The sequence below is a fragment of the Salvelinus alpinus genome, chromosome 2 (assembly GCF_045679555.1).
Source record: "Salvelinus alpinus chromosome 2, SLU_Salpinus.1, whole genome shotgun sequence".
In the NCBI taxonomy this organism is placed as follows: domain Eukaryota; kingdom Metazoa; phylum Chordata; class Actinopteri; order Salmoniformes; family Salmonidae; genus Salvelinus; species Salvelinus alpinus.
Window position 1 is genome coordinate 77,588,449 of NC_092087.1, and position 20,729 is coordinate 77,609,177.

The 20,729-nt window shown below is 43.8% G+C and overlaps 1 protein-coding gene across 3 annotated transcripts in view; it reads left to right on the forward strand.

Annotated features, from left to right (window-relative positions):
• LOC139567839 (microtubule-associated serine/threonine-protein kinase 1-like) overlaps window positions 1–18,252 on the forward strand; it is a 99,502-nt gene extending 81,250 nt beyond the window's left edge. For all 3 annotated transcript variants that reach the window (XM_071389392.1, XM_071389393.1, XM_071389395.1), the window contains 13 exons: window positions 1,038–1,203; window positions 1,538–1,639; window positions 2,525–2,647; window positions 3,116–3,228; window positions 7,735–7,895; window positions 8,282–8,532; window positions 8,794–9,054; window positions 9,392–9,636; window positions 9,747–9,869; window positions 10,172–10,308; window positions 10,535–10,725; window positions 11,285–11,715; window positions 12,011–18,252. In XM_071389392.1, the coding sequence (XP_071245493.1) occupies window positions 1,038–1,203; window positions 1,538–1,639; window positions 2,525–2,647; window positions 3,116–3,228; window positions 7,735–7,895; window positions 8,282–8,532; window positions 8,794–9,054; window positions 9,392–9,636; window positions 9,747–9,869; window positions 10,172–10,308; window positions 10,535–10,725; window positions 11,285–11,715; window positions 12,011–13,501 (3,795 nt within the window). In that variant the 3' untranslated portion in view covers window positions 13,502–18,252. The remainder of the gene's footprint in view (window positions 1–1,037; window positions 1,204–1,537; window positions 1,640–2,524; window positions 2,648–3,115; window positions 3,229–7,734; window positions 7,896–8,281; window positions 8,533–8,793; window positions 9,055–9,391; window positions 9,637–9,746; window positions 9,870–10,171; window positions 10,309–10,534; window positions 10,726–11,284; window positions 11,716–12,010) is intronic.
• The last annotated feature ends 2,477 nt before the right edge of the window (window positions 18,253–20,729 follow it).

The following is a 20,729-nucleotide window of genomic DNA, read 5'->3' on the forward strand; positions in this document are numbered from 1 at the left end:
ATGCTGTTAGGCCAGCAGCAATACAGTGTCATCTCCAGCGGTCGGGCATCTAGGCTGGTTAAACCAGACTGAATGCTGTGTTGTTTCACATAGAGGTAGAAAGAGGCCTCTAGATGGATATAACCTGCTTTAGCATGGAAACAATTAAATATGTGTATTAAATAAAATAATAATGTATGTTGATGCTATTACTATGCACAATATCTAATTATGTTGCAAAATGATAACAATAGCCTAATATATTCAACATGCTGTAAACTATTGTCTTTTAACGGTAAAACATGTTTTCATTCTTATCACCCTAGTAACTATGACACACCCCTCACTATTGTCATAGGTTGCACTAATTGCAGTGTTTGTTTACATAATCTGGTTCTAGCATTCATGACATGACCCTGAAGAAGGCACAGTGATGCTGAAACGTTGGTGGTTTACCCAATAAATTACTGGGAGCTTGTATGTAGTGTGTGCAAATCTCTTTATTACATTTTTTCAGCCTACAGTTACTCGCCGTTAGTCAGCAGCTCTACCAACTGTTTGGGGTGTACACCAGCTCTTTTTAATGGGTTCTAATGAACACACATCATCTGCACATGAAATAGATGAAGATCCTTTCACGTTGTGGTCTGTGCAGACTCTTGATTAGAGGGCATTGGTTATTCACTCAGCTGTAATGAACTAGGCCCCTGCTGCCTCAACAGTGTACAGCAACAGTACCAATTAGAATTAGAATTCTGATTATCAGCATTATACAATCTGGGTCCTTGATTTGTGATTACTGTACAGTACTTCTGTCAGAGACAGATGGAAGAATATTCAAGCTCTTGGGCTTGCAGATAGCTACGTAGGCCAGACCTGGGTTCAAATAGTATTTGTTGTTGTCCTTTATTTTTATTGAGCCTGCCTGGAGTGGCAGATGGGCAGGTTTTGCACTTTTGGGACTACTCCATTGCATCCGGTACATGTAGGTGAGAGGAAAATAGAGGCAAGGAGCGTGATCGAGACTTGTGATTGGTGGATCTCTCTCCCTGTCCCAGGTGTGTGGCACCCCAGAGTACATAGCCCCGGAGGTGATCCTGAGACAAGGCTACGGGAAGCCGGTGGACTGGTGGGCCATGGGCATCATCCTCTATGAGTTTCTGGTGGGCTGTGTGCCCTTCTTTGGAGACACGCCTGAGGAGCTCTTTGGACAGGTCATCACAGGTGATTGAGACATGAGGGCTGGCCTTTCCTCTGTGTCTGCACCTTTTTGAATCCCCCCCAGTGCCTCTTGTTCTGTGCTGTATGTCAGGGGTTTTCAAAGCTCCCCTCGGGGACCCCCCAGACAATTCACAAGTTGAATCAGGTGTGCTAGCTCTGGAATAGATCAAATGAACGACTGGGGGTCCCTGAGGAGAGGTTTAAAAACCACTGCTGTAGGTGACTGTTGACTCCAAGGCCTCTGTCTGTGTACTAACTTGTACCTGACTCGATGTTGGTCCGGTTCCAAATCCTTGCTGTTCATTCTCTCTGTAACTGGCTCTGTTGTCTCTCTCAGATGACATAGTGTGGCCTGATGGAGATGAGGTCCTGCCTGCTGATGCCCAGGGACTGATATCAACCCTGCTACAGACCAATCCACTGATGAGGCTGGGTACAGGTACTACAACAGGGCTTCTCAAACTTGTTCTGCACACGGCAAAAGGCCCTTAGTTGACACTAAAAGTTTAGCTTGTATTCTATACCCATTTGAAGATTTTCTCAGGGGACCTAATTTCAACTTGGTCGCTCCCGACACCAAGTTTCTGAACCAATGTGCTAGAATTTAAGAATGTTCCTCCTGTTTCTGCTGTCGTCTACTGTCATAATCTTACCAAACACAACCATGTTTGTCAAGGCAATGCATTGTTGAACACAGATTTTACTACAGACCCGGGTTCATTCCCAGGCTGTGCCACAACTGGCCGTGGTCGGGAGTGCCATAGGACGGCACACAATTGGCCCAGCGTCGTCCAGGTTAGGGGAGGCTTTGCCTGGGGGTGCTTTACTTGGCTCATCGTGCTGTAGCACCTCCTTGTGGCAGCCCGGGTGCCTGCAGGCTGACCCTGGTCGCCAGTTGAACGGTGTTTCCTCCGACACATTGGTGCGGCTGGCTTCCGGGTTAAGCTGGCGGGTGTTAAGGAGCGCGGTTAGGCAGGTCATGTTTAGGCAGGTCATGTTTCGGAGGACACATGACTCCACCTTCACCTCTCCGAGTCCATTGGGGAGTTGCAGCGATGAGACAAGATCGAAAAGGGGGGTACATTTATTTTGAAAATGATAATAACAACAGTCTGGCACGCAGCAGGCTACTCTCCCTAGGTCTCTGATATGAGTCAGAAAATATTCCTGCCTACTGTGTGTAATGAATCATGCCATAATTATTCACATTTTAACCTTTGTTTATGTATTACTCCAACTACCATGGCCCAGAGCCATATGCTCTTCCGAGGCCTACATTCTCAGAGCTGATCTTGTTGTTGGTATTATTCCTCCGTGCCCCCAGGGGGAGCGTTTGAGGTGAAGCAGCACTCGTTCTTCTCTGACCTGGACTGGAACAGTCTACTGAGACAGAAGGCAGAGTTCATACCTCACCTGGAGTCAGAAGAGGACACCAGCTACTTCGACAGTGAGTGCCTTTACCTGTCTATTTAATGCCAATAAAGCACACTGGCTGCATTTACACAGGCAGTCCAATTCTGATATTTTCCCAATTGGCCAAAAACGTATCTGATTGATCAAAATACATATAATTGGAAAAAGATCAGAATTGGGCTCCATGTGTAAAGCAAGTGAGTCTTTGATCTTTGATAGGGGTTATCTCATGGTAAAACTCAGCCAAGCCAGAGAGTGGTTCTCCCAAAGTGTTGCAGCATTTTGCAGCGACTTTTAAAAGTGTAAGTAGAGGAGAGAACGCCAAGGCTAGGGCCGTTAAATTAATGATGAAAACTAAGATGTTACATCTCTCTCTCTCGCTCTCTCTTTCTCTCTGTTTCTCTCCATCTCTCTTTCTTTCAATCTCTCTTTCTCGCCATCTCTCTCTCTCTGTCTCTCTCTCTCTCTCTGTTTCTCTCTCTCTTCTCCTGTCCTCCCTCAGCCCGTTCAGATCGTTATCACCACATCAATGCGTACGATGAGGATGACACCAACGATGATGATGAGCCTGTTGAGATCAGGCAGTTCTCCTCCTGCTCCCCTCGCTTCAGCAAGGTACACAGACACACATACACACACATACACACACACACACACACACACACACACACACACACACACACACACACACACACACACACACACACACATATGGTTGGGGAGTAACTGATTACATTACAAAACACTAACAGATTAAAGATACTTTTGACAAACTAGATGATTACTTCTTGGATTACTTTTAAATTCAGAAAGGATGTTTGCTGGAAAAAAATATCCATTATGACATCTTTCTGTTTTCTCAGTGACATTCAATTCAGCATTGAAAAAAGGCGCAAGTTTAAGTTTGTTCCACCTGAGAGAGTCTGACCACAAGTCAGAGACCACTATGATGACACACCAAATGTGGTTGATGGATCATTTTTGTCTTCTAATGTCTCTTAAGGGGAAAGTAACTGAAAGATTATGTTACTGAGTTTGGGCAATCCAAAAGTTACGTTACAGATTCCAATTTGGACAGGTAAACATACTTTTTTATATTGTCACATACACCAGATAGGTGCAGTGAAATGTGTTGTTTTACAGGGTCAGCCATAGAAGTACGGCTTCCCTTGAGCAAATTAGAGTTAAGTTCAAGGGCCAGCCATTTCTTACCTTGTCGGCTCTTCGAACCAGTGATCTTTCAGTTACCGGCCAAACACTGTAACCGTTAGGCTACCTCCCACTCTAGGTAACTAGTAACTGTAGTGGATTACATTTAAAAAGGAACATACCCAACCCTGCACACACACACGTGCCACACACACTCCTCTGGCTGCCCTCACTTCAGCAAGGTCATTTTCTCTCTTCATCTCCCCTTACTTAACGGTGTCTTCTAGCTATCCCATCTCATTTTTCATCCTGGCTCTCTCTCTCTCTCCCTCACTCTCTCTTTATCCCTTCTCTTTTTCTCCCTCCTCATAGTTTGAATCCCTATTATCCTGTCATTCTGTCGTTACACCATCTTTCCTTCTATATTATCTCTCTCTCTCTGCTGCCCTCCTTTTGTCCTTCACCTGTCCCTTCCTCCTCCTCTCTGTTCTCATGTACGGGTGGGGACTAATGAAGGGTCTCTTGTGGGAATGAGTAGGGCTGTGTGTGTGTGTGCGTGTGTGAAGGGTCTCTTGTATAAATGGAGAGGGCTAAGGGCTCTATTACAGTAGCAGTACATTGATGGAGAGACCTGATTAGAGTCTAGAACACTGCCTGCTGGTCTCAAAGCATACACATGGATGCATGTTTCACAAACACACACACACACACAGAGAGAGAGCACAAGTGGTGATGCAGGTGGCTGCATCACCACTTGGTACGGCAACTGCAAGGCACCCGACCACAAGGTGCTACAGAGGGTGGTGAGTACTGGGGCCGAGCTCCCTGCCATCCAGGACCTGTATATAGGTGGTGCTAGAGGAAGGCCCAAAAAATTGTCAAAGACTCCAGCCACCCAAGTCATAGACTGTTCTCTCTGCTACCGCACAAGTGGTACCGAGGCACCAAGTCAGGAACCAACAGGACCCTGAACAGCTTCTACCCCCAAGCCATAATACTGCTAAACAAGCCTGCTAAATAGGTCATCAAATGGCTACCCGGACTACCTGCATTGACCATCTCTTGCACTGACTCTATGCACACACACTGGACTCTACACACAGACTCACAGATATTTACACCAGTGGCGATCGGTGCCATTTAAGATGAGGCATGGCCTTATTTATTTTACAGCATATTGGATGACTGTCCTTCATATTCCATTCAACCAGTTCAATGTAACATCGATAGGTTTAGGCTACTACATGATACATTTTCTCTATACCCATCAGGAAGTTGCTACAACCTAGCCTATGAATGAAAGTTTACAACAGGTCGAGAGAAAAATGTGAGTAGTCAAGTTGACAGACAGTGACACATTCAATACCGCCTTGCACTCTCTTGCCTGCATCTAGCTGATTTAGGGTGTAATCATTAGTCCAGCAGTTGCAAACGAGAGTTTCTATTGGGCAAATAAAGGTATGTTTATTCCCGTTTCGTTCTGTTGATGTAACGACTTTCTTCCTGGGATGAAGGAGAGGACCAAAATGCAGCGCGGTTAGTGTTCAACATGTTTAATTTGACAATAAACGGTGAACACTTACAACAATACAAAAACAACAAACGTGAAAGCCGAGACAGTCCTATCTGGTGCAGAACACAAACACAGAGACAGGAAACAATCACCCACAAAATCCCAACACCAAACAAGCCTCCTATATATGATTCTCAATCAGGGACAACGATTACCAGCTGCCTCTGATTGAGAACCATATTAGGCTGGACACAGAAACAGACAAACTAGACACACAACATAGAATTCCCACCCAGCTCATGTCCTGACCAACACTAAACAAGCAAAACACATAATAACTCTGGTCAGGACGTTACAGTTGAAGAAAGGTTTTTCAACAGAATCGGCAGAATTAATACACCCTTGATCACACGCAAACACAGTTCACTTTCATAGCAGCCACATACAAACAGCATGATCACTTTGCTCGTTAATTCCTTCTAGCATCTATGCGCTCTCCTCCTCTCACCTTTTCCCTTCGCTTGTAGACAACAGTGCATAACACATCAGCTGTCTGTGATCAGGTGAAAAAACCTTTCCAAGCCAAACCTTAATATCATAACCGCTAACTGCTACACACAGCTTACATCTTTGTCCCCATATTAGCTAACATCATAGTCAACATAGCTACTAGAACTAATGCGTTAATATAAACCTGCTACAATCATACAGCACAGTGTATAGTCAGCAAGCAGTTAGCAGTTACACCGGTGGGCCCTGGTGGCAATAAATTCATATAACAAAAAGCTTACCTTGACTTGGAGAGTTCCAGTGTTGGCTAGCCATAGCCAGCTAGCTAACATAGCATCCCTTTCTGTTTGAGCCAGGTTTTTGAGTAGGTTAAACTATTTTGCTGTTGAACTATTGTCTTTCTCTCTCTTTGAGTCAACTACTCACCACATTTTATGCACTGAAGTGCTAGGTAGCTGTAGTTTCTGCTTTCAGTACTAGATTTGTTCTCTGATCCTTTGATTGGGTGCACACCATGTCAGTTCATGCTGCAAGAACTCTGATAGGTTGTAGGATATCCTCCGTAAGTTGTCATAATTACTGTGTAAGTCTATTGAAGTCAATGTACCCAGAGGAGGACGAAACTAGCTGTCCTCCGGCTACACCATGGTGCTATCCTAAGAGTGCTGTTGAGGTTACTGTAGAACTTTATTGCAGAACAGTGTGTTTTAATCAATTATTTGGTGACGTAAATATATATTTAGTATAATTTTATCTAAAAAGGATAACTTTTTAAATGTTTCACTATTTAAATTTTTCAGAAATTCACTGAGGATGATGGTCCTCCGCCTCCTCTGAGGAGCCTCCACTGACTTAAACTGACACCCCACCACACACATACACACGTTACTACATACACCCACACACTCATAAGATGCACACACATGCATACTGACGCCGCACACACACGTTTACACATACACACACACACACACACACACACTTTTACACATAAGCTGCTGCTACTGTCTATTATCTATCCTGTTGCCTAGTCACTTTACCCCTACCTATATGTACATATCTACCTCAGTTACCTTGTACCCCTGCACATCGACTCGCTGCTGCTACTCCCTGTATATAGACATGTTATTTTGACTCATTATTGTTATTCATTATTCACTGTGTATTTATTCCTCATGTCACTATTTACATTTTTTATATTATTTTGTATCTTTATCTTGAACTGCATTGTTGGAAAAAGATCCGTAAGTAAGCATTTCCCTGTTAGTCTACAACTGTAGTAAAATGTGATTTGATTTATTACAGTAGTTTGGATTTAGAAGCCAATGTACATATCACAGTACAGCTCATGTTATTGCCACTGCTTCAGTTACCATGGTGCTGAATACTCTTTAGCCTTGTTTTAATGCACTGTTCATGTTGTTAAGCTGGTCTCCCACACACACCAGCATACTCACAGCTCATTTACGAGACCTTGCCGTGTGTGTGTGTGTGTGTGTGTGTGTGTGTGTGTGTGTGTGTGTGTGTGTGTGTGTGTGTGTGTGTGTGTGTGTGTGTGTGTGTGTGTGTGTGTGTGTGTGTGTGTGTGTGTGTGTGTGTGTGTGTGTGTGTGTGTGTGTGAGTGTGCGTGCGTGCGTGTGTGTGTATTAGCTGAAACACCCACCTACTTTGTATTACATGTAAAGTAGTTGATTCTAGCCTATCCTTATTTAAATGCAGTTGTTGTAAGTTAATTAGCTCCGCAATCTTTCTATCTACAGTATGTAACTGACTATCATGTTCTATGTTTGGCTTAAGGCTAAGGGTAGTGATGATGAGTGTTTTAACCAACTTGCTTCCTTTCTTTATGTTCAGGCCATGTATTCATAAAGTGTTTTAGAGTAGGAGTGCTGACCTAGAATCAGCAGTGTGGCTCAGATTTGGACTTTCTCTCCATGGCCCCTCTGCAGGTGTACAGCAGCATGGAGCACCTGTCCCAGTTGGAGCAGAAGGCCCCCTCAGTGACTCGACGGGAACACAAGGGCTCCCGGGAGGACAACAAGGGGAAGAGAGAGAGTCTGGGAAGCTTCCCTATCAGGGACAAGAGCTGGAGGACCGGATCACCTGAGATGTGAGTGTGGTGGGTTGAGAGCGAGAGATATGGGGGGGGGGGGATTTCATGTCTGAGTTTCATACACAGATTTGTTTATAGAAGTGAGATCCACGGTCTATAATTGACTCTAGCGAGTGTGATTGTGTGAACTCTCACGCTGAGCTCCTGTGTTGGAGAAGTGTCAGAACCTAAGACGGTGGTAGCAGCCATTAAATCATCCAAACAGAGAGATGTTTACACTAACTTTAAGGGGGTATACATAGGCATTCATGAAATGTGTACAAGTCATGACACCTTTATACCAACATTCACAACACATTGATTCAACATCAGTTTAAAGAAGTTTTCAAAATAAAAGTCCCTTAGCATTGGGAAAAATAGCCTCTTCTCCTGGCCCCTCAAAGGAAGCGTCTGTCCGGTTCTGAGTCCCTCTACATGGACGGTGACTCCAGCCCTCCCCTCGGGGCCCGGCGCCGTTTCTCCGCCCTCATGGACACGCATCGCTTCGCCTCACAGCAGGAGGACAACCCAGACCCCCTGACACGCCAGCCCCCTGTCAAGGCTAGGGGGACTTCACTGGAGGTGGCCTCCGTTCCCTCCACACCCCCCTCCACCCCCAGCACCACCCCTGACCCAACAGAGGAACATGTAGGAGGTGAGAGAGAGAGAGAGAGAGACAGAGAGAGAGACATAGAGAGAGAGACACAGAGACAGAGACAGAGATTACGGGGTGGTAGAGGTTTGTTTCTCTTGTATTGTCACCTGACAAACTGGTGATTTTATCAGGTGAGGTGACAATTGAAAAGTCAGTGGAAATTGATGATGTGTATAGATTGTAAGTAAGCCAAGAGAGGACATTAGCTAAGCTCCAACAATATACTTGAGACTGGAGAGTAATATTTTTTTCCGCCAACAGAGAAACCACCAAGGCCAGGCGAGATTCTGGGAGCCACGCCCACCCCCTCCACTACTCCTGGACCTACATCAGCCAATAGGGAGCTGGGGGCAGGGCCTGTGTATGACCCCCTGGGCCCCCGGGCCACGAATGACCTGGTCCTCCGCAGGGCGAGACACCAGCAGATGTCAGGAGACACAGGGGAGAAGAGGAACTCACGGCCTGGCAACAAGGTTATCAAGTCAGCCTCGGCCACAGCCCTGTCTGTCATCATACCTGCAGGTAACTATGCTGAATTTTTATGTGTTGTCTCTGGCTTGAGTAGCTTTATATGTATTTTAATAATCAAATACATTTAATCAGGCAGTCAATTAATCACTATGGCCTCCTGCCACTAGAGGATGCTGTGAGCTGGGATGTTACTCTAATGCTGAGTTTACACAGCATGCTTCAAACCACATGATGAAATAGTACATTGTAATATGTGTATCTCTATGCCTAAAACCTTTCTTACTATTTTTCTTACCCACAATCACTATTCCATTCTCCCAATTTGTCATCCCTTCATCTTTCCCCTTTCCCATTACTTCTGTCCCTAACATCCCCCCCCCCACCACAGTAGACCAGTACGTCCACAGTCACAGCTCCCCCTTGGCCAGCCCCATGTCCCCCCGCTCCCTGTCCTCCAACCCCTCCTCCCGGGACTCGTCACCCAGCCGTGACTACTGTCCGGCCCCCGCCGTCAGCGTGCTGCGCTCTCCCATCACCATCCACCGCTCAGGGAAGAAGTACGGATTTACCCTCAGGGCGATACGGGTCTACATGGGAGATACGGATGTTTACAGTGTCCATCACATCATCTGGGTGAGGAGAGGGGGAGGAGAAGGGGGAGGGGTGGATTAATTAATTAATTAACTTGAAAGGTGTACACTATCCTATTTATTGATTGACAATGTATCCTCGTCCAATGGCAGCACGTGGAGGATGGAGGCCCCGCCCAGGAAGCAGGACTGTATGCTGGTGACCTCATCACCCATGTGAATGGGGAGTCTGTCCACGGATTGGTCCACACGGAAGTGGTGGAACTCATTCTAAAGGTATGATGGAAGAAGAGACTGGGTTCTACATATTCGTAGGTTTGCGTAACATCCATGCTCTGTGTTGGTCTCTTAAGCTATGAGTAAGGGTGTTATTCGTCAATGTAGATGTGAAGGAGGTCGTTCTGTGACCATGCTCATATGATGAGTCACTTGCCTGCATACTAGCGTTGGTTCCCTGAGCTAGTGCCCAGGCTTTAGCTCAGCAGACTAACCTAGACTTGTGGCATGCAGAAAACCTGTGATCAAACCCCAGTCAGTCACATAGACATGGCTCATCATCATTCTGTGTGCCCCTGCAGAGTGGCAACAAGGTGACAGTGACCACCACACCGTTTGAGAACACCTCCATCAAGGTGGGTCCGGCACGCAAGTCCAACTACAAGTGCAAGATGGCCCGACGCAATAAGAGGCCCATCGGCAAAGAGGGACAAGAGAGGTACTGTAGTATGGTGCTCTCATTGACAGTAGCTGTGTTATCATGTATGCTGTAACATGGAGAAGAACAGTTACAAGTATTTATTTAGCAGTCTGCTAATACGTTGCAGTATCTCTCCATGTTATACATTGCGAAACGTTTTTTTTAATGAAAACGATTCTTTACTACCCTCTCCTACTCCATCCCCTATCCCTCTGTCCCCCTCCTCCCTCTCTCCTCCCTACAGTAAGAAGCATAGCTCCCTGTTCAGGAAGATCACTAAACAGTCTAACCTGCTCCACACCAGCCGCAGCCTGTCCTCTCTGAACCGCTCTCTGTCGTCCAGTGACAGTCTACCAGGTTCTCCCTCCCACAACCTGTCAGCCCGCTCCCCAACACAGCAGGGATACAGGTCCACACCTGAGTCCTCCTACCTGGGTGAGTAACAGACCTGAGGGGTACACTACAAAGCAGCATCAATGAGTTAGCCAGCTAACTTGCCTAACTATTCTGAAATAAAAAAAATTGAAAGATAAGCTTGAAATGTGCGTGGTCTAATTGACTCAACAACCAAAACCACATATCGAAGTTTAGCTTTCTTGATGAACTAGAAAATCAATAGTTATTTCTGGTTGTTTATGGAAGTTAGCTGGCTAACTCATTGATCCCGCTTTGTAGTATACGCCTCAGGGTTCCTAATAGTATTTGTTTTCTTTGAAGTAAATAGAGTGTTTGAGATTGTCAGATGGGTGTCAGATGGACAGGGTTTGGGAACCAGTTTTGGTTCCATTGCACCAGGCAAGCTGAATCCAACATTGTAATACCAGTTGTGGCTGAACTGATTATTACTTTGTAACTGAAGAATCTGTTTTTCCCTCTTCCTCTCTCACCTTTCTCTTTTCTATCTTCTCTCTTCTTGTCTCTCTTTCTCTACTCCTCTCTTTTTTCTCTTTATCTTCACTGTAACCTCTCTTGTCTTTCTCTTTCCTCCCCCCAGGTGTGTCCTCTCAGAGCAGCTCTCCTGCCTCCAGCACCCCCAACTCCCCTGCCGCCTCCCAGCACATGCGCCCCAGCTCCCTGCACGGCCTCTCCCCCAAGCTCCACCGCCAGTACCGCTCGGCCCGCTGCAAGTCCGCCGGCAACATCCCCCTCTCCCCCTTAGCCCACACACCATCCCCCACCCAGTCCTCCCCTCCCCCACTCCCGGGCCACACCATCGGTAGCTCCAACACCACCCAGACCTTCCCTGCCGGGGCAAAGCTCCACTCATCACCACCCGTGGTCCGCCCCAGGCCCAAGTCCGCCGAGCCGCCCCGTTCCCCACTCCTCAAGAGGGTCCAGTCGGCAGAGAAGCTCACCTCGCCACTGTCTCATTCCCAGTCGTCGAGTGGTGGGGTGGGAGGGCCTCTGAGGAAACACAGCCTGGAGGTATTGTGAATGTGGCGGTCTGAGATGTGTATTAGAGGTGTGACACATAGGTAACGTGTGCTATGTGTGTATTATGAATGTGTCCAGTTTGTAATGTACAGTATAGTGTTGATTTAGTATTTTCATCTCATTTATTAGTTTAGGTATACACGGGAAAGACATTTAAATACAGTTAAAACAACACATTGGGAATTAAAAGAACTTGAGCCTTTTTTAGTAGACCTACTGTATACAGCATCATTATGTGTCTAAGACAATTTCCCCCTAAATAAAAGTTTATCCTATCCTATCCTAGGTCCAGCACTCTGACTTGTACCGCAAGGACCAGTTCCACTGTTGTGAGCTGGGGCTCCAGAGTTTGTTGGAGACGGAAGGGGAGAATCTACCACCTCCGAACCCCCCACTGCTGCCCTCCGCCCCGGGCTCCCAGGGTTCATCTACTGGGGCAACTACCACGACACCCGAGACTGGGGTGCTCAAGCCGATGAGGAAGTTAGGGAGGCAGGAGTCGCCGCTGAGTAGGGATACACTGCTGGCTGGTAGGGAGAGGGAAAGAGAGAGAGAGAGGAAGAGAGAGAGGGAAAGAGAAAGATCGAGGGAGAGGGTGGGAGAGATCATTATGGCTTATAGCAACAGGACAACAACCGTCCCAGAGAGGTCACCTAACCGAGGAGGAGGAGCCACAACAGATAATCACCAATCAATAGCTAGAAAACCCTCAACCAGTGAGCATACCTTTAGCCCTCAGAGTAGCCCCACCTACAGAGCCCAATCCAGCCAATCGCCAAATCTGGAGTCCATCAAAACTACAAGTCCCATTACTCCCACTGGGTCACCAGGTATCTTTAGGGGCCATCCAGAAGGAGCAGAGAAGAGCCAGCGTCAGACAAACATGTCTATCAAACAACAGAGCCTCCGAACAGCCGTGAGTACAAGCCCTCTCAGCCAAGACTCCCAGGAGAATTACGGAGAGGACAGAACGGAACCAAAGCTAAATGGAGACAACAAGGTGTGTCCTCCTCCTCCTCCTCCAAGGCCCAGCATGCCCTGTGGGGGCCCTCTAGGGAGAGGCACTAGTCCAGACAGAGGCATGGGTATGGGTGGATCATCAATTACGTCAGGGTCTAAAGGTATGTTCAAGGCTAGTAGTAATCCATCAGGAATAGTAGGAGAGAGCCTGAGAAAGAATGGAGCCGAGAACAATGGCTCTCCAAGAACTTCAGAACTGGGGTTGAGAAGCCCCAAAAGCCCCAAACCTCCAGCCAGGGCCCTGGCTCCGGCTGTCCCACCCCACGGACAACCCCTCTCCCTGGGCAAGGTGAGGCAGGGCCTGGGGCCTGTCAACTGCTACCGAGGGACCCTGGACTGGGAGGATAAATGTCGGCTGGAGGTAGTGGAAGAACACTCTCCATCCCCCTCCCCCTCCCCCACAGGCGTCACCCCCTCGCTCTGCGCACCCTCCTTCTGTCCGGGCAGGTCCAGGCCTGTTTCCCCCGGCGACAAGACCAGCTTTGTCACCCAGCTGACCAGTGCCGCTAAATTGGTCCTGGGGCCTATAAAGGGGTCAATGGTGTCCCAGTCCCAGGAGGGGCCCAAGGGGAAGGAGCTGAAAGACATGCTCAAGCCGGGTGAGGAGAAGCAAGGTGCCTCGGCAGGAAAGTCTGAGGCTTCGTCCGGACTCGGAGTCCGGATGGTTGGCGGTGGCACCACAGTGGCCCAAAGTCCAGCCAACTCTGTTCCTCAGCCTGATAAGGCGAACACAGGTAGAAACCCCCCCAAATTGTAACCCTTCTATCTGAAGGGAGTTTAGAGAGGAGGGCATTGAGAAATGAGATGCCTTTTCAGAGTTCTAGAACAATTCCACAATGTCAAGCACTTAAGGGAACATTCCAGTTCTAGAAGAGAATATCAACATGGTATTGACTGATCTGTAACCATGAGTGAGCAGAACCATTGTAAAGGTGCTGTTACGGCCATTTTCTATTATACAGTTAGTATATATTAAGACAACGCTCCACTTTATGAACTATTAGATATCTATAACAGATCTGTATGTATGTATGTGAAATGAATGCATGTCACGTGGTACAGTTTGTGTGTTTCTAGAATAAAAAGGAGTGAAAAGTGCTTTACTGATCAAAACATGCTGAATACTGTGAAACACCAAATCCAGTTACTTACTCGGTTTTTCTATCTCGACTAAACGACCAATCACTTCTGTTTCTGTAATTCACTCAAATAAACGTTATCACAAGCAGAGGGTATGCTGAGGCACAATCAAACCATTACAACCTTGACAGCAACAACAACAAAACACAAAATCCAATCGGCCACTGTAGATTTGTCTTTTAAAAGTAAATGACAAAATGACTACTGTAAAAGACAATGACGCGGCCACTAGATTTTATCTTTAGAAAGGCACTTTCATCCCAAGCGACTTACAGTCATGCATGGATACATTTTTCGTATGGGTAACCCCAGTGGGAATCGAACCCACAGCCCTTGACTGAGCCACACAGGACCAATGACTACTGTAGTTTTCTGTTACTACTGTAAGGCCCATGACAAAGAATGATGGTCCAACACTACACCCACTGAAGTCCTCAGTTGATTAGCATAGCCAGATTAGCATAGCATGCTGTCAGTGAATGTCTGTAAGTGAAGGATGAAATGGAACAACCTTGAGTTAGTTCTGGGTGAATCTTGAAGGCTATGGCACATTTGTGTGTCATGGATTGCGTCCGAAATGGCATCCTATTCCCTATAAAGTGCACTACTTTTGATCAGAGCCCCTGTGGTAGTGCACTATATAGGGAATAGGATGCATTTGGTGCCTTGGTAAAGAAGAGTAAAGCTCCTCTGACAGTTCTGAAGCTCAGAGCGCTTATCTCTACAGAACAGGACTACTACTTGCAGCCCCAACACACACACACACACACACACACTGGTGTAAGCGGAGTTGATATTCATGGATTTAAATCCCATACCCCTGTGGTGGATGATTTGGGCCGTGTGAGTGTGTGTGTGCCAGTTCAGGGATGGGTTCAGTAAGCCAGAAACTATAGAAATGAACAGAATCCAAACTTGAATAACATTGATAAACTAGAATAATTGTATTTTGTTGTGAATAAAATTATCTGTTACTTGATCCTGACTGCACAGCTACGGTAAGGAGATTACTGTAAATATCTGTAAAGACTTGAAAAATACTTATTGTTATACTGAAGTATTTATTCTATGGCTCTACTATTCGTACGTTCTAATTGTCACTCATCATGTTTTGTTTTGAACCAAAAAGGTGAAGAAGATGTAGGTGAAAATGGATGTAGCATATTTAATAGATGTAAAATGCATATTAAGGGCTTTATGGATGGATAAGGTTTTTCATTCTTTGATGTCAAATGTTCACTTGCTGTTATCTTTTATCCATCTGTTTTTCTATTAACCTTATTTTCATATTGGATTCCTTCCTAATTCTGGTGTCAGGTATCTGATATTTTAACTGTCTGTTTTTAGCCAACTGTATGGAATTGTCATGCCAACAATTCCAATGGAGTAGGCAAAATCACAAACAGATCTGGGACCAGGCTAGTCTGTGTTGTGAAATAGTAATATGACTATCCATGTTCCACTCACCACAGTAGGATTCACTGTAAGTTGAGCACTACAACTGTATGTGTGTTAAGATAATACACTGTGCATTATTTCAATGGTGAAATTATGATGATCTCTCTCTCTCTCTCTCTCTCATGTATCTTCTCTATCAAACATGTAACACCCATAATCTTTATGCGAATGATTGGCAAATGTTTGTTAGCGGGTGAAGAATATCAGATGTTGGAATTAGTCTGGTAGAATATTTTGTGACGATATGCAAGCTTTTATGTACTACATTACTTGGCTACTTTTCAGGTGACTTTCTGACTGTAGCCTATTACTTGGACCATACCGCCCCCTTATGGTGTGTGTATATATACAGTACCAGTCAAATGTTTGGACACACCAACACGTTCCAGGGTTTTTCTTTATTTTTACTATTTACTACATTGTAGAATAATAGTGAAGACATCAAAACTATGAAATAACACATATGGAATCATGTAGTAACCAAAAAGTGTTAAATAAATCAAAATATATTTTATATTTGAGATTCTTCAAAGTAGCCACCCTTTGCCTTGATGACAGCTTTGTACACGCTTGGTGTTCTCTCAAACAGCGTCATGAGGTAGTCACCTGGAATGCATATGAATTAACAGGTGTGCCTTGTTAAAAGTTAATTTGTGGAATTTCTTTCCTTCTTAATGTGTTTGAGCCAATCAGTTGTGTTGTGACAAGGTAGGGGTGGTATACATAAGATAGCCCTATTTGGTAAAAGACCACTTACATATTATGGCAAGAACAGATCAAATAAGCAAAGAGAAATGACAGTCCATCATTACTTTAAGACATGAAGGTCAGTCAATCCTAAAAATGTCAAGAACTTTGACAGTTTCTTCAAGTGCAGTCGCAAAAACCATCAAAGGCTATGATAAAACTGGCTCTCATGAGGACTGCCACAGGAAAGGAAGACCCAGAGTTACCTCTGCTGCAGAGGATACGTTCATTAGAGTTAACTGCACCTCAGAAATTGCATCTCAACATCAACTGTTCAGAGGAGACTCTGTGAATCAGGCCTTCATGGTCGAGTTCCTGCCAAGAAACCACTACCAAAATACACCAATAAGAAGAAGAGACTTGCTTGGGCCAAGAAACACGAGCAGTGGACATTAGACCGGTGGGAATATGTCCATTGGTCTGATGAGTCCAAATTTGGGATTTTTTAATTCCAACGGCCATGTCTTTGTAAGACGCAGAGTAGGTGAATGGAGGATCTCCGCATGTGTGGTTCCCACCATGAAGCATGGAGGAGGAGGTGTGATGGTGTAGGGGTGCTTTGCTGGTGACACTGTCAGTGATTTATTTAGGATTCAAGGCACACTTAACCAGCATGGCTACCACAGCATTCTGCAGCGATACGCCATCCCATCTGGTTTGCACTTAGTGGGAGTATCATTTGTTTTTCAACAGGACAATGATCTAACACACCTACAGGCTGTGTAAGGGCTATTTGACCAAGAAGGAGAGTGATGGAGTGCTGCATCAGATGACCTGGCCTCCACAAGCACCCTACCTCAACCCAATTAAGATGGTTTGGAATGAGTTGGACCGCAGAGTGAAGGAAAAGCAGCCAACAAGTGCTCAGCATATGTGGGAACTCCTTCAAGACGGTTGGAAAAGCATTCCAGGTGAAGCTGATTGAGAGAATGCCGAGAGTGTGCAAAGCTGTCATCAAGGCAAAGGGTGGCTACTTTGAAGAATCTCAAATATAAAATATATTTTGATTTGTTTAAAACTTTTTTGGTTACTACATGATTCCATATGTGTTATTTCATAGTTTTGATGTCTCCACTATTATTCTTCAGTGTAGAAAATAGTAAAAAATAAAGAAAAGCCCTAGAATGAGTAGGTGTGTACAAACGTTTCACTGGTACTGTATATATATAAAACATTGTTCCATATCATAATCATAATGCCATGTAATTTAACATAGTTTATTCAAAATAAATATCTCATTTTATGGAGTTTATTATCATCATATATGAGAGCTACATATTGTTGTAACGACAGGTCAAGGTACTTCATATAGCAAGATATATTTTAGGGATGCTGTTGTAATGAAGAGGCCTAGGGCCGTGGCCTATTCAGACTTGAGATAAGAACACTTAACTTGGACTCAAGTCAAGAAATGTGGACTTAAATCCATGTTAACTACTTATCTCAAGTCTGAATTTGGCCCCTACTGAATATATACAGTTGTCTCTTGTTTTGGTAGATAACTTGAATGTTTGCAGTAGTTTACAATATATTCTTATTGTTATATGAATCATTCCACTTCTTGTTATTCTCTAACTGTTCAGAGATGGGTGGCTCTTTAGCGTTATTCTGTGACTGTTAGTTCTACCTTCAAATATAAAGGGAACCAGATAACATTTTGTCATATTTCTCATGTTATCAACCTGATCACTAAGGTGGTCTTTATCGTATTATAATCATTGAAACATCAGGAGTAGATAAGTTAGTCAAAACAAGGTCTGTGAAGAGAAAATACATGCACATTTTGAATAATAAACTCTTGTTTATTTGTATGTGAGGTTTTTTGCAGGCATATTTTACTCAAAACTTTGCATGGAGGAATTCCGTGGTATATAGAGATCTGTTTTATATGTTAACGATGGCAGAAAATGCACATCCTAATCATGATTATGATGACTTGTTTGAAATGCACTTTATATTTTCAAGCGTTTGTTTCTTCATTTCTAAGTGTTTGTTTTGGTCTGTATTGCTACAGTTGTGTATTATCTGGGCGAAAATAAAATCTAAACTGTACTTAACCAAATATACAATTATATTTATTCGCAATGGCCACCAACGATTAATATATCTCATTCACCTCATTTGAAAATGTTATGTAGATAAAGGGCAAGCATGGTGACATTCTACCTTTCTCTTGTTGTTTGTCATTTCGGTGTTTCTTATTTACATTGTACATGTTGGTCCATTAGCTAGCAGATGCTCTTATCAAGAGTTACTTACAGTCAGTATAGTCAACTAAGGTAGATACAGCAATCACATATTACAGTCATTGCGGGTATTTCCTCAATAAACCAGATATCAGCTAAATCAGTGCTAGTAAGAAAGGACAAATGGGAGCGTTAGTGCCAGAAAGACAAGTACAACAGTCTAATACTAGACACGTGACGGGGAGAATGTGTAATAAAATTCAGAAAATGTATCCAAACTTGAACTTCTGCCACCGTCATTTTCTTGTGCATGCCGATAAGAAATACAGGCGTGGAGCTCATAACGTCAGCCTATGATCTGCACAACCTGACTCCAGATGGTCAATGTTCAACAGCAAAAGGTTACAGAAACATTTTTATATTCTACAACCTTTGTTTTCCACAAAACACCTTGTGTGAATTTATTAAAATTACTTAAGTCTAGTGTAACCTAATGTGCATTCATAACTACATTATGTCCATCATAAAAAAATATATAATTATATGCAGATCAACTAGGCTAAATGTAGGAAACTAGACAACAGAGACCTTTGGTAGTAGTAGTAGTGGTTAATCATAATAAAATGTGAATGAAATTAGTTCATGCAATTTCACTGGTACAGTATCTGTAGCCAACACCCATGGACGTCAGATGCTTTACATGACGTTAGTGTAAAATATTATCCTATGAAATGCGCGCTATGCCTTTAAATATATATATATATTTTGATATGATAAATCATACATTTTTATTACAAATTATACAGTACATCGAGAAAGAGTAAACACAGAATTGTTGTATTACAAAACAGATGACAGAAAAAGTGTATACATTTGTCTCACTGCCCCCACTCTCTGATCATCGGTACTCTCTCTGATCACACTGATCGATCTTTTATCTCTCCAGATAAGACGAAAGACAGAATATCCACAGAGGGCATTCCCAGGCTCCATCACCACTGGCAGAAGCAGCCCAAGGCACTCCACCTGTCGCCTCCACCTGGTCGAGAGCCTCCAGGGATGCAGGGTGGCTCAGGCTTCCTGCGACGAGGGCCATCTCCCCAAGAGCTGCTGGTCTAGTTGGGGAGGATCCATGGGCTTAAGGAGGTCCTCACAGCCTAGAGCAGCAGGAGTTGATTGGCTAAAAGACAGGAAGCAGAGGAGAGTCGTGGCACATAGAGCGAACATGGCTTCAGTGTCTAGGTCTCACTATATCTATGCACCAGTATATCAATCAATAAATGAAATGTATTTATCAAGCTCTTTTTACATCAGCCGATGTCACAAAGTGCTATACAGAAACCCAGCCTAAAACCCCAAACCGCATGCAATGCAGATGTATATCTATCTACTGTGGGTCTATTTATATCTATAGTATCTACAATATGTATCACTATATCTATGTTATAAATGTATATTTCTCAATGTATCTATCTTATATATTTCTATGTCTATAGTATCTATCTATTGTATGTCTGTCTATGTGTCACTGATGTGTCTGTCTGTATCGAACACGGGTTTAGCTAGAGGGGTCCAGTCTTATACATGTAGCTCTGCTGTCATGCTATGTCACAATGTTCTTCAATATCAGAAAGCTCCCAGTTGCAACAGAGTGCCAGTAAAATGGCAATTTTCCCTGGCAAATACAGGATTGCGAAATAAAAACAATACTTTTTTTGGTTTATCTATGTTTTGTGCACGCGTATTAAAAAATATTGACAAAAAATAACAATTCAATATAAAAGTCAGGCAAGATCCCACATTACACACACCACTGTACACACACATTTAAATAAATAATATAAATCAAATAAAGGAGATGAGAGATCACAATTTCTTTATACATCAACAATAATATTTTAATGTACAAATACTTTGTTTTGTAACTTAAGGGAATTCAAAAGGCTTGAAATCTGGGGGTCATTAAAAAAAGTAATTTATGAATATATAATTTACCCATAAGTATCATAACATTAACAATGAATTCGAGTTTCTTATCTATGTTACTGGAATTATTTTTTTAAGTATTTTTTGCTCAGGGTAAAGTTATGTAGAGACTTAGCTAGGTTTTTGTTTTTTTTAGCTAGTTGAGAAATATACAACAAGATCATCCCAGAGTTCTACAATTATGACTGAACGATATTTAGACAGCAGGCTTTTGGTAGTTTGCACGATTAGTCACATGACATGCTCAGGGGAGCATGCCAAGGATAAGCAGTACAGGTTAATCATAATAAAATGCATGAACTCATTTCATTCACACTAGGTCTATACACCCCATAGACGCCAGCTTATTTACGTAATATAACGAACGTCAATGTGTAAAATATTAGCCAATAAAACGAGCGCTATGATTTATTGTTAGGATTTAAATCAATATATTTGCTCGTATCAGTAGGTTGACCAATCATGTTG